Genomic DNA, 14,489 nt, shown 5'->3' with positions numbered 1-14,489 from the left:
CACCTTCACCTCTCTTATGTTCTACGCAAAATAATAAATTTTTAAGCCACCGGATTTTGCTTGACATTTATGCACTCCACACCACGCAGAAACATAATAGGAGCCTACAAGCCGCTTGTACCAAGCATTGCCAGATTAATCGTGGTTTGCCCATAATGACTATTTCTTGGTACTCCTACATTGATTGTTGTATTAGAGTTTCTTTTAACAATTGCATTAGAGATTGTTAAACCATCAGAGATAACCTACTTAGCACCTAATCCATCCGTCCTCTTTTATAAGCGTTTCCTTGATGATGAGCCTCAAGTACCTTAGGTCTGCCAAGTCATCCTCGGTGACGTTTGCTTCCCGTTGATCTCGTCTTGTACTTCGACTTGCCCTTTCCTCATCACGTCCGAGTTCCTAATGAGCTCTGACATAGCCCATTGGAGTGTTGTCGCGGATGTCTTGCTCCCAGCACGAAACAGGTTCCGCACAAGGCTAATTGAACCCAAATTATAAGATGAAAGAGAATCAAAGAGACATATGTCCACATGTGTGTGCTTTGAAAATTATTGGTGTAGACTTACAACGATAAGCGATTTGATGGCTCCCATGGTATAAGGCATGTCGTGGGTACCTTCCTCGTGTATCCTGAAGAGTACGTCTAGAGGTCCTCTTTCTCCTCCTCCTCCTCCTCCTCCTTCACATTACCATTGGACACGGTGGTGGCCTTGAGCTCCTGGAGTTGCTTCATGGCGTACTCAATAAGCTCGAAGCTTTTGGTGTGGTTCTCACACGCCACGCGAGACTAGTTGGTGACAAAGCTGGCGAGCCACGAGGAGGGGTACAAGTCGGCAAGGTTGAACCTGGAGAGGAGCTTGACCCCATCCCGGAGGTTGTCTAGAAACTCATCCCACCTCCTGAACCTGTCCCCGACCATGGCATGTATGGTCGAGTCGGTGATGAGCACCGCAAGCCCCTGGCTGATGTTGACGATCTCGCCGGGCAGGGCGCTAGCGATATGGCGGTGACTAGGGGGGCAACCTCCTCCTCCTGGACATGGTGGAACGACTGCACCCGCCGGGCGCTAAGAAGCTCCGTGATGCAGATCTTGTGGAGCTACCACCAGTGGTCACCGTAGGGCGCGAACGCCAGTCCCACATCATCGGACATGATGATCTTGGTGGATGGGCTCCATGGCCGTGTCGCAACTTTATCGAAAAAATGGCTGCGTCACAAAGGTGACATACTACGTCTTCGTGATGTCGCGCGACATCGTGGGATGAGGCCACGACGACGGGCACCTCGCTAAGCTTGAGGTACGAGGGGAGCATTGTCCAGCCGCCGCGCTATGTCCGCCAGGGCATGGTGGATGAGAGGCTTACCAGCAAGGTGGTGCAGGCTGCCGAAAGGGCCAGGCGGTAGCCTCCCGCTCTCGCGTTTCCTGATCAGCTTCAGTAGGAGGATGGGGAGGAGGAGAGCCAAGATGATGGGGAGGAGGGGAGCCAAAAGGATGGGGAGGAGGAGAGCCAAGGTGGTACGTTTTTTGCTCCATGATTGGTGGCTCTTGTGTGTTATGTGCTCAGCTAGGGATGTACTGATGGTGAATCTATCTACGGTGGCTGTGTGTTCTGTGCTCACCTAGGGATGCACTGGGAAATCTCTGGTGGCTGTGTGTTCTGTGTTCATCTAGAGATGCACTGGGGAATGGTAACTGGTGTCGTTCTGTGTTCAGCTAGGCTCTGATGACAGCACTATATACCCATGTTGCAGACTTGCAGTAGACCAAGTAATGGAATCATACAAACTCATGTCGCCATGCCAGACTTCACGTTTCTCATAGCTCATGCATTCTGGACCTTACTTCCGGATACAGAGTTAGGAACAGAATCAGTAGCAACCAAAAAAAAACATGGAGCACCAACACTACATGAGACTATCTGTACACTTGTCCATGGCATCATCCAGGAAGAAGTTGCTGTCGATCGAGCATACATCACGTAGTTTGTTCACTTGGGATAAAGAATGTCACAGTGCCCAGGCCTATTCAGCAAGGTCAGCAAGGGTGCGCCATCCGATGATAGCAAGTTGTCACCGCTTCCCCGCTCCAGCGACTTATGAGCTGTACTTGAGGAATGGTAGCTTTGAACAAAATAATAAGGCCTCTTCCCTAGGCCTGAATGATTGAAGAAATCAAGGCGCTTTACTCGCACATCTTGACCCAACGTTGACTTCCTTCTGTCCACAGTTTCGACACGCAAAGGTATGCCGAGTGCATATGTCAAAGCCCTCATCTGTATAGCACCGGCTTCAGCATACATGCCACGCACCTTCTTCCAACAGAACTGCCACAAAAACCATACATGTGGTACGTCTTGAGCGTAAACCATAATTTGTGAGTGGTAAAACTTACTATTGGCTCTCTTTACACAGTCACTAGTTGATTAGTGGCAAACTTTATTTCTAGAGTTTGTTTACCCAGAGACAGGTAATGCGCACACCAGGAAAATTGCTAATGAAATTGAATTACTTCGTTCAAAGATAAAGACCAAAGAGGACAATATAATCCATTTACTGTATGGCGTGAATGATATCAGAGTACAGTACTACAGGGCAGAAACCTAACCTGGAGGACATGCATATCTTTGGGGATAAATGGCTTGTAGATATCGTGTGTACGGATCTCAGCCTCCGTAAGCAACCTAAGAAAATAAATAACTGACGAAAACAATGTGCTATATAAAGAACAAACAAACCAAACAAAACATCACAACAAGGATTGCCATCCTTACTGTTGCCTGACGAGGTCTCTCCAAGGCTTCTCTCATACAGCTTGTCAGAAGTCAGGCTAAAGAGATAAAAGAACTTTGTTGTAAACTAAAATGTAACTAAGATGAATTAAGGGTATCTTTAACATATTGTCAAGACATTTTCTAAGAATCTCAACAAAACAGTCATGTTAAAAACTACACATACCCGTTTGCAACTGAGTTGACCAAACAATAGAACTCCTGAAACAATAGTGAAGACATTTGGTTATGAATGTTAGCTATATCATGAACAGAAGATCAAAGTACTACAGTAGACCATCCATATTCACACATTAGTGGTGAAAGTGGTGAAACAACATGATATAAGCTCAGCAAATGATCATGCTGATTGATGCATAGTGCTGTATTATTTGCATGGTGAAGTTAGTTTGCAACAAGCATTTGATGGTGCTAAATAGTGTCCATAATGTAGCAAAACATGAAAGCAAAATTGTAATTATCAAGAATAGCATTAAACACGGCAAACTGCATATTTCAGACTACTGAAACAGGATGGCCATCCTAGTACCAGTCACCTGCTAAACTGGATTAGTCTTGCATTCTACACCATCTTATCTAGTACTTATTATTTTCTGTAGGGCATAGTTCACACTGTTAGGTTTTTAACAGATGGTCGAAGGTTTTTACCAAACAATAATTCAAAGGTCGAAGCTTTACCCAACAAGATCTGATGAAGCAGCATGATGGCATTTAACTGTCAGAACAGCTGAAGAACCACAAGGGATACAGACTATTGTTGTGTACAGATGTCCCACATAATTCTTGTGTCCGTAGATGGTTGAGCTAACAGTATGGATAATTTGGGCTAAAGAGATGATGCAATACAAGCTAACCTACTATAATATTTAGAGAAAGAATGGTGCAAAACAAGTTTAGGCTTTTGTAGGCTACTATAGTACTTACATAAACAACAGATAAGATGTTGTCCTTGGGATTTAAGAAGTATGCTTCTCCCCACTCAAGTTGATAGATCCTCTTTATAGATACTTCAACACATTCCATCAAACGAATAACCTCAGCTTGCCTATCTTGCATTTGTCCAAGGTTCTCCTGTTTACAAGTCTAATTGTATTACACTGCTATGGAAATAAAGAAAGCAATGCCATCATCATGAACAAATAAACTGAAAAAATTTACCAAGTAAGAGAACAGTAAAGCTCTGTAAAAACAGCTGCCATCACTCCGAGTTCTTCTGAAGAGCCCATACTGCTTACTGAGAATCTATTAAAAAATGATTTTCAGATACGTGCAAATAAACTAAAGCTTCTAGCATTAAATTAGTTGCATGCAAACAAACCTTGATCTTTTCCTGGATGATGTAGTTATTTGAAGATCGAAGAATCAAATCCGAGATTGGTTCCTATCATTCCAAAAATAAAATAACAAAAGGTATCTTTAAGGTATGATGGATAATATGTAAGATTCTTCTAGCTTGAGTTTGTACTTGAATAATTCGTGCTGTGACGCAAGGCAGAAAATGAAACTCTCAAATATCAAGTGATAGTCACTGGTGAAAAAATGAATATCTTATGACAGGCTACGGACATATGAGAGGTTAGATGAATTGGGCACAAGAAAAAGAACTTACTGCATTTTAGCGTACATTCATTTCAAGGTTGATAGCTTAAAAAAAGATAAGGTACAATATTCTTACCTGGAATCTTAATGCCCTTGGATAATTATATGGACGTCGGAAACTACCAATGAGCACACGGTGGTCCTTTGATGGTGGGAGGAAACTTCTGTAGTGACCCAGCAACAGTCTCCAGTTATGGCGGCATGAAAAATAGTCATGCTTGTTGAGCGGAACAAAGCCATTCCGAATAATATGATCTGGGATGTTTCTTCGAACACTCATGCCCAATATAGAGAAGAATTCACTATCAGATGGTCCTCTGAGGTTCTCTCCCCGATCCTGGTCATACCCTAGTTCCCCTTCTACAGGCTCCTGAGAATCGGCATCATCTTCTAGTTCCCCTTCTCCCAGATGCCCATAGGTGTACTCAGCTTCCTCCTGCTCCCAGTTCCAGCCCCCGTCATCTTCCCCTTCACCATCTTCCTTTTCGGGCATATAATCATCATCCAGTCCTTCATCCTAGAAAATGGGGGAAATTTTCTTGTAGAAAAACACTTTCCAGCACAAATGCAGTGAACAAGTAAACAGTAAAAACGTGCACCTATGTTTCAGTATATATGTAAAGGATCATCGATCACAAGGTGTAAAAGCACTAGACAGATGATGAAATTTGCTTGGAGTAAAACTTAATTAAGCCTAAGTAAAGAGCTTCTCTTATAGCCCAAACTCTCATCATCAGACCTGCACCCTAAATAATTGGAGGCCATCCTTGTACAGAAAACTTTCCAGCACAAATTCAGTGAATGGGCTATTACAAAAAGCAAGACCAGTAGCACCCATAACAACTGACTCGGACTCCAGTGAATAGTGTCAGCAAGGAAACAAACATACAATCAACAATTACAACTGGGACAAGGGGCCAAGAACCCAAGTTATCAAGACACGGAATTGGACTAGAATAGGAGCACAAAGTTTCACCTCCTCATTTTCCTCTTCCCTTAAATCCCCATTATCTGGTCCTCGATCTTAGAAAATGGAAGAACATTCGATTGTACAGCATACCTTCCAGATCAAATGCTGTGAATAGGGAAACAAGAAAAATGTGCAGTGAAAACCAGAACACCGGATCCGGACTAGAGGGAAATCCAACACTACGACTAAACATCCTTCAGTCGGTTATCTTGCCATGAATATCCTTTTCAGATTACCATGCCATCCGATTATACCAAGTACTAGCAGAAAACATATTCGGGCCAATTAGAAAATCCCACCATTTTTCCCTCCTCTACAAACAAATTCAGAAACTACACAGTGTAGGAAGAACAGGGTCCGTCAGTAACTCAGTATCAAAAAAAATCATGCAAGAATCGCACCAACTCGAAGAACCTACGACCGTGCCCAATCCTGCAGCAAGAACGCACCCGCCATGAACTGAGCACAAGAAAGATTCGGAAACAGATAACGAACAACAAAAGAAACATCCGTACGCACCAAATTTCACCGAGCGAATGATATCTTGGCGAAACCATTGCCTAGCAATCGCCACCCAAAACATAACAGGACGCTAGAAGCCTAGAACTCACCGTATCCCTGTCGGCGGCACGCGGCGGGGCAAGTGGCGGCTGAAGCGGGGGTGCTGATGTGGAAAGCGCCCCAGTGCCGAGGGAGGGCGACGTGGGCGGTGGTGCCACCGGAATCCGTGGTGGCGACGGCGGTGTGGTATCGCCTCCGCCGCCGCCGCTGTCGCCGCTGCTAGTTCCCGCGCTGGATGCCCGAGCAAGGTCATCGGAATTTCCCTTGGACCCCATTTCTTTCCTCGTTGGATTTGCCTTTTCTGCCCCTTCGATTTTCGCACTTCTCCCCTCGTTTCGTCTGAAATTCGTGTATCACTCTCGTCCAGGGACCGAACTGACACATATTTATACTACCGGCATATGAGTGTACTACCTTGGTACTATCGGCTGGTTTTTTTCTTTTTTATTTTGGTGGTGAAATATATTGATGGAAAATGTATTACAGGAGAATATTTTTGTAGTCTCTTAAGCACATAAAAGTTCAAGGTTGAAAAGTCGTTTCTATGTACCGTAGCAAATTTTGCGCCATAACAACAATTCGTTTTTGTTGAAAGAAATTTCATTAATTTTTTCCTTATATTTTGATATATAGAAAGATTTGTGCCCTCAAGCCCACCTCCTATTTTAAATAGTAAAGCACAATGATATAGTTGAATGAAGCTGAACACCATATATGTTTTGAGGAGATTCATGAAAATATCAACAACTTTTGCATTGAGAGTCTGGTTTCGGAGAAACCCAAGTTCTTGTCTCTAAACATATATAGACACATGGAATGTTACAGGCAGTCACATCTCTCCTTCGTTTCGGATGAGCTTGAGGAGGTGGTGAAGAACACCAAGACGGATATGGCGCCAGGGTCATCCCTATCGAGTTCTTTAAAAACTACTGACATTAGTTAATCATTCAGATTCTAAACGGTTTCTCCCTAGATATAGTAGATGTCGCTAGGCTTAAATTTGGGATCCTCTTGCTAATACCTAAGCTGGCAGGAGCCGAGTTCATCAAGAAATATAGGCCTATCCTCTTATCAATTTAGTTTTCAATTTCATAGCAAAAGTGTTTGCCTTGTGGTTGCTCCCCATAACACACGAGAGCATTGCCCCTCGTAAATGCCTTTGGTCAAGGCTCGGCTTATTTCTGATGGAGCCATTTCTCTGCATTAAATATTTTTACAATAAAAAAATCTATGAAGTTAGATGTCATTTTGCTCCCCGTAATGTGGGGAAACATGTTAAACCATGAGAACAAAAGATCATGTCGTCTGCGTCATGCCTTGTGCTCACCAAATAGTCTCTCAAGCTTTCCCAATTTTTTGATAGGGTTGTTCCTTTTAGCTCGCCACACACACATCGATTCTTACAGGAACAGAGGGAGATTTTTCATGGACAATCCCAGGGAAAACTTAAATATCATATGGTTAATTGTTTAGAGATTTGCAAGCCTGAAAACTCAAAGAACATGAATATTACAATCATGTCCAAATGGACTTGGAGGCTCTTTAGCTACAGAATTGAGCAAAGCTTGTGGTTAAAGCTGATAAAAGCCAAGTACCCTCGGGTCAAAAGCATGTTTGCATGCATCACTAACGGAGGGTCATGGTGTCGTGTGCGGGAACACGGACACCGGAGGTCTTGATACCCCCTTTTGGAGATTCGGCGAGGGGCGACAAGTTTGTTCGGGATCTTAGACAATCTGCAAAAATACAAATAATTTACCTAGGTTCAGGATGCTTGGAAGCTAACATTCCTAGATGTGTATATCTCCGAGGCATGCGGATGAACCAAGTAATTAGAAAGTGAGATGTTTCTCTTGCCGGTGTTCCTCTTCTAATGCTTCACCACTCTCCTCTGGGGCCAAGGTCCTCCGTTTTAAACTCCAAGGAAATACCACAAAGGCATTGGATTCCTATGCTACTCACAATGTACACGTCTACTTGAAAGGACGAGATGTCGCCTAGTGGGGGTGAATAGGCGTTTAAAAACTCTTACGGATTTGGCTTGTAAGAATGCGGAATTAAACTATGTTTATTCTACAAGCACAAACCCTAAATATGCTAGGCTCAACTAAGTGCAACAACAAAAACTAGAGCTAAGCAAGATATGCACAAGATATATGTAGCACAAGTGATAGCAAGATATATGTACTTCAGGCACGATGACTATCACAAGAAATGTAAGCTCGGGTATAGAAATAACCGAGGCACGCGGAGACGAGGATGTATTCCCGTGTTCCCTTCCTTTGCAAGAAGGTACATCACGTTTGGAGGGGTGGTGGTCCCACGAAGGATCCCCCAACGCCACGAACGCTCACCCTATTCTCCGAGCCAAACCCACGAAGGATAATGGCCCCTTCCTTATAGTTAGCTTTTCCTCCACTCCGGAGATGGCAAGCTCCACAACCACTTCACAAGCTCCACGAAGGAGAAGCCCGGACCTCTTCACAATCTTCCAAGAAGAGATCACCGGGATAGCAACCAAGCCAACTAGGAGGTCACCCTCCAAGAGTAACAAGCTCACGGTCTCTCACTCGGAGTAATCGTGGTGGAGAGCTCAACACTATGCAATGGACACCAAAGGTGTTCAAATCCTTCACACTCAAATCCCACCAAAGCAACAAATCCTAGGATGAGATTAGAGAGAAAGAACAAAGAGGAAATCAACAAATGACTCCAAGATCTAGATCCCAATAGTTCCCCTCACAAAGAGGAGGAATGGATTGGTGGAGTTATAGATCTAGATCTCCTCTCTTAAATACCTCAAGAATGAGCAAGAATCATGGGGGAATCAAGAGATAGGGCAAGTTCTTCAAAGACAACAATGGAGGAGAGAGAGTGGAAGAACTTAACACAACCCAAGGTGGAAGAAGGCCTATTTATAGTGTAAGGGAAAATATAACCGTTGGGAAAAAGTTGGGCTGGGAAAACTAGTCATTTGAGGCAAAGTCGAGCAACCCGGCAGCTGACCCGGTGGTACCGGGCCACATACCGGGCTGCCCGGCAGCAGCACCCGGTGGGCCGGACTGACTGCCGAATTGCCCGGCAGCAGCATCCAGCATGTCGGGCTGTGTGCCGACTTCTCCTGGGCTACGGTTCTTTTCGGCAGTCCGGCAGCAGCACCTGGTAGGCCGGGCTGGCTGCCGACTTTTCCGGCAGCAGCACCCGATTGGCCGGGCTGACTGATGAGCTGCCCGGCAGCAGCACTCGGCCTGCCGGGCCAGAGACCAGATTTCGGGACCCCTGAAAAACCTTTTCTTTTTCTTTTAAATAGAAAAGGCTCCCGAACTGCGATTGACATGAAACCAATTTTGTTGGAAATATGGAGACTCCTCACAGGATATTTTTAGATGATTCTAGAGAGGGAGTCTCCCACCGTCAAGAAATGGTGAAGGTATCCAAACTCGAAAACGCAATAGAAGATGCATGCGGATTCCGTTTTCGATGAACTTAGGCTTGTTGTAAAGCTAGCAATAAGCTCAAGAACCTCACACAGAGAAACACTAAGAAGTAATAGGGATATGCAAAGTATGCAAATGGTTGAGCTCCCTAAGACGATGTGATCAAGTTATCCAACCTAAAGCCCCTCTTAATAGTGCGGCTATCTATCCTATAACCCGGTCTTCCAACAACCACCTTGAGACCGGTAAAAGGGAAACCTAGCAAGGCCATACTTTTTCCTTGCGCATCCTGCTTGATCTTGATGATAACTTTTCAAGCTCCACTCAAGCCGGAATGCCTTACTTGATCAATGTTATTTCGTGAAGACTCACAAATACTCCCCATACACCATGATGGGAAAGCTCCATTGGTGCACATCTTCACATGTCCATTATCACTAAATGAACGACAAGCTTCAAGCATGTGATCCTCTTGAGATGCTCAACTTGAACTTGCCCAACTCAACCTTAATGACGATCACCACTTGATGCCATCCTCTCATGGGCTATATGAGATCTCACTTTTGATGCATGCTCATGGAAAGATACCTAACCCACATAGACAACACAAGAGCAGATATATGATGGGTCAGTTCATGAAGCATAATTTACAAGGCTTACCATACCACATGACTTCACGTGGCAGATTCTTCATGCTTCATGTGTTGACCAAACTTGAATCTATTCTTTGTTCTTTGTATTGGTCAACCTTGTATCTTCATGGGATATTAGTCTATATGGGTTGTCATTAATTACCAAAACCACACATAGGGACAATGTACCCTTACACTACTAACATGTTGATGCAAGCAAATTCTTACAAGAAAAAATAAATGATGAAATTTGGATTTTTCATATTTATATACAAATGTGTTAATCAAATGAATGTTAGAAAATATGTGACATTTAACATTTTACTTGCCAAAAATCGATAAAACAAAGGTTATCGTTATAATTAAGTTCTTTCCCTTTAAGCCCACAAAGGTTGCTCTGACCCTTATCCATAAAAAATCCCCCACTCGCACGAAACCTTGGCCCTCTCATTCGCCACCATGGTGACATGCACCTATAGGCTGTATCGACCACACCTTCTACCGAAGCGGCGCGGACCTCAACAGTGGTGCGTGCAGCTCTTCGATAGGCTGGATCGTCCACACCATCTGCCGCGGCGGCGTGGACCTCAACCGATGTGACATGCAGCTCTCTGATAGGCCAGATTGACTGCATCACCTACGGCGGTGGTGCGGACCTCGACCGCGATGTCATGCAACTCTCTGATAGCCCTGATCGACCACACTGTTTGTCGCAGTGGCACGGATCTCAACCGTGGTGGCATGCACCTCTTCGAAATGCCGGATCGACCGCACTAGATAAATTTTCTTCATGAACAAAAACAAAAACAATCATCCTCTCATTAGTAGATAGGAAAAAAATAAACTATTATATAATTGTTACAATGCTCTATGTTTCTTCCTCTTGAAAACACTAATAACTTGTAAAGATATTGAGAAGATCTTCCAAATTATTATTATTATGCTTTTCACACAATAAATTTTATACCAAATATATATTATATTGTAGCGATTGACACATTTTCCTACAGTTTTTTTTGTCAAAATTAGGGATGTTTGACTTGGGACAAATCTAGCACATCAATTATTTGGAACGGAGGGAGTAATCAAGCTCTCCTGGTTTTCTAATTAATATCCAAATTTGTGAAGAATTTAGGTATATCTTCCCGGTGAAATTTCAGAGGATCAGTAAAGCGATTGTTCAACACTTTTATCTCTTTATGGTTTCTTTTTTTGATAAAGGAAATATATTAATATCGAAGGATACCAATTACACCTAACCTCTGCAACAACGCAATGCCCTAAAACATTACGGACACACACAGCAAAAAAAAAGAGAAAAGTCAACACAAAAACTTTGCATGGGATAGTTTATGCTAAGCGATCGTACAATTAAGGCAACACAAAAACTAATTGGCATTGGATCTTGATACGTCTCCAACGTATCTATAATTTCTTATGTTCCATGCTACTTTTATGATGATACACACATGTTTTATACACACTTTATGTCATTATTATGCATTTTCCGGAACTAACCTATTGACAAGATGCTGATACGCGTTCAACACGCGTCCGTTGGGAACCCCAAGAGGAAGGTGTGATGCGTACAGCGGCAAGTTTCCCTCAGTATGAAACCAAGGTTATCGAACCAGTAGGAGCCAAGAAGCACGTTGAAGGTTGATGGCGGCGGGATGTAGTGCGGCGCAACACCAGGGATTCCGGCGCCAACGTGGAACCTGCACAACACAACCAAAGTACTTTGCCCCAACGAAACAGTGAGGTTGTCAATCTCACCGGCTTGCTGTAACAAAGTATTAACCGTATTGTGTGGAAGCTGATTGTTTGCAGAAAACAGTAGAACAAGTATTGCAGTAGATTGTATTTCAGTAAAGAGAATTGGACCGGGGTCCACAGTTCACTAGAGGTGTCTCTCCCATAAGATAAACAGCATGTTGGGTGAACAAATTACAGTTGGGCAATTGACAAATAAAGAGGGCATGACCATGCACATACATATCATGATGAGTATAGTGAGATTTAATTGGGCATTACGACAAAGTACATAGACCGCCATCCAACTGCATCTATGCCTAAAAAGTCCACCTTCAGGTTATTGATGGCGTGTAACTCACACGTTCGTTGGGAACCCCAAGAGGAAGGTATGATGCGCACAGCAGCAAGTTTTCCCTCAGAAAGAAACCAAGGTTTATCGAACCAGGAGGAGCCAAGAAGCACGTTGAAGGTTGATGGCGGCGGGATGTAGTGCGGCGCAACACCAGGGATTCCGGCGCCAACGTGGAACCTGCACAACACAACCAAAGTACTTTGCCCCAACGAAACAGTGAGGTTGTCAATCTCACCGGCTTGCTGTAACAAAGGATTAACCGTATTGTGTGGAAGATGATTGTTTGCGTAAAACAAAGAGAACAAAGATTGCGAGATTGTATTTCAAGAAAGAGAATTGGACCGGGGTCCACAAGCTCACTAGAGGTGTCTCTCCCATAAGACAAACAGCATGTTGGGTGAACAAATTACAGTTGGGCAATTGACAAATAAAGAGGGCATGACCATGCACATACATATCATGATGAGTATAGTGAGATTTAATTGGGCATTACGACAAAGTACATAGACCGCCATCCAACCGCATCTATGCCTAAAAAGTCCACCTTCAGGTTATCATCCGAACCCCCTCCAGTATTAAGTTGCTAACAACAGACAATTGCATTAAGTATTGCGCGTAATGTAACTAGTAACTACATCCTTGAACATAGCACCAATGTTTTATCCCTAGTGGCAACAGCACATCCGTAATCTTAGTGGTTCTTGTCACTCCTCCAGATTCACGGAGACATGAACCCACTATCGAGCATAAATACTCCCTCTTGGAGTTACTAGCATCAACTTGGCCAGAGCATCTACTAATAACGGAGAGCATGCAAGATCATAAACAACACATAGATATAACTTTGATAATCAACATAACAAGTATTCTCTATTCATCGGATCCCAACAAACGCAACATATAGAATTACAGATAGATGATCTTGATCATGTTAGGCAGCTCACAAGATCCGACAATGATAGCACAATGGGGAGAAGACAACCATCTAGCTACTGCTATGGACCCATAGTCCAGGGGTAGACTACTCACACATCACACCGGAGGCGACCATGGCGGCGTAGAGTCCTCCGGGGAGATGATTCCCCTCTCCGGCAGGTGCCGGAGGCGATCTCCTGGATCCCCCGAGATGGGATCGGCGTTGGCGGCGTCTCTCCGGAAGGTTTTCCGTATCGTGGCTCTCGCACCGGGGGTTTCGTCACGGAGGCTTTAAGTAGGCGGAAGGGCAAGTCAGGAGGGGGCACAGGGGCCCCACACCATAGGCCGGCGCGGCCAAGGGGGGGGCCGCGCCGCCCTAGGGTTTGGGCACCCTGTGGCCCCACTTCGTTTCGTCTTCGGACTTCTGGAAGCTTCGTGGCAAAATAGGCCCCTGGGCGTTGATTTCGTCCAATTCCGAGAATATTTCCTTACTAGGATTTCTGAAACCAAAAACAGCAGAAACAAAGAATCGGCACTTCGGCATCTTGTTAATAGGTTAGTTCTAGAAAATGCACGAATATGACATAAAGTGTGCATAAAACATGTAGATAACATCAATAATGTGGCATGGAACATAAGAAATTATCGATACGTCGGAGACGTATCAGCATCCCCAAGCTTAGTTCTGCTCGTCCCGAGCAGGTAAAACGATAACACAGATAATTTCTGGAGTGACATGCCATCATAACCTTGATCATACTATTTGTAAAGCATATGTAGTGAATGCAGCGATCAAAACAATGTATATGACATGAGTAAACAAGTGAATCATAAAGCAAAGACTTTTCATGAATAGCACTTCAAGACAAGCATCAATTAAGTCTTGCATAAAAGTTAACTCATAAAGCAATAATTCAAAGTAAAGGCATTGAAGCAACACAAAAGAAGATTAAGTTTCAGCGGTTGCTTTCAACTTGTAACATGTATATCTCATGGATATTGTCAACATAGAGTAATATAACAAGTGCAATAAGCAAATATGTAGGAATCAATGCACAGTTCACACAAGTGTTTGCTTCTTGAGGTGGAGAGAAATAGGTGAACTGACTCAACATTGAAAGTAGAAGAATTGTCCTCCATAGAGGAAAAGCATCGATTGCTATATTTGTGCTAGAGCTTTGATTTTGAAAACATGAAACAATTTTATCAACGGTAGTAATAAAGCATATGTATCATGTAAATTATATCTTACAAGTTGCAAGCCTCATGCATAGTGTACTAATAGTGCCCGCACCTTGTCCTAATTAGCTTGGACTACCGGATCATCACAATGCACATGTTTTGACCAAGTGTCACAAAGGGGTACCTCTATGCCGCCTGTACAAAGGTCTAAGGAGAAAGCTCGCATTTGGATTTCTCGCTATTGATTATTCTTCAACTTAGACATCCATACCGGGACAACATAGACAACAGATA

The 14,489-nt window shown here is 43.6% G+C and overlaps 1 protein-coding gene across 2 annotated transcripts; it reads right to left on the bottom strand.

Annotated features, from left to right (window-relative positions):
* Positions 1–1,780: 1,780 nt before the first annotated feature.
* On the bottom strand, positions 1,781–6,198 carry LOC127331280 (OVARIAN TUMOR DOMAIN-containing deubiquitinating enzyme 1-like). Of its 2 annotated transcripts, none has more exons than XM_051357386.2 (9): positions 5,973–6,198; positions 4,468–4,908; positions 4,111–4,173; positions 3,951–4,034; positions 3,717–3,863; positions 2,959–2,993; positions 2,775–2,830; positions 2,609–2,700; positions 1,781–2,327 (listed from the first exon to the last, which is right to left on the bottom strand). In XM_051357386.2, exons 1-9 carry the CDS (start codon positions 6,195–6,197, stop codon positions 1,992–1,994), a joined length of 1,479 nt encoding a protein of 492 aa, XP_051213346.1. In that variant the 5' UTR covers position 6,198; the 3' UTR covers positions 1,781–1,991. The 2 variants fall into 2 exon arrangements, with proteins under 2 accessions (XP_051213346.1, XP_071682000.1); XM_071825899.1 differs by lacking the exon at positions 5,973–6,198 and adding an exon at positions 5,368–5,467.
* Positions 6,199–14,489: the final 8,291 nt, after the last annotated feature.

Source organism: Lolium perenne, chromosome 2, assembly GCF_019359855.2.
Source record: "Lolium perenne isolate Kyuss_39 chromosome 2, Kyuss_2.0, whole genome shotgun sequence".
Taxonomy (NCBI): Eukaryota; Viridiplantae; Streptophyta; class Magnoliopsida; order Poales; family Poaceae; genus Lolium; species Lolium perenne.
The sequence above is the reverse complement of the archived record's forward strand: the minus strand, read 5'-3'. Positions and strand labels throughout refer to the sequence as shown.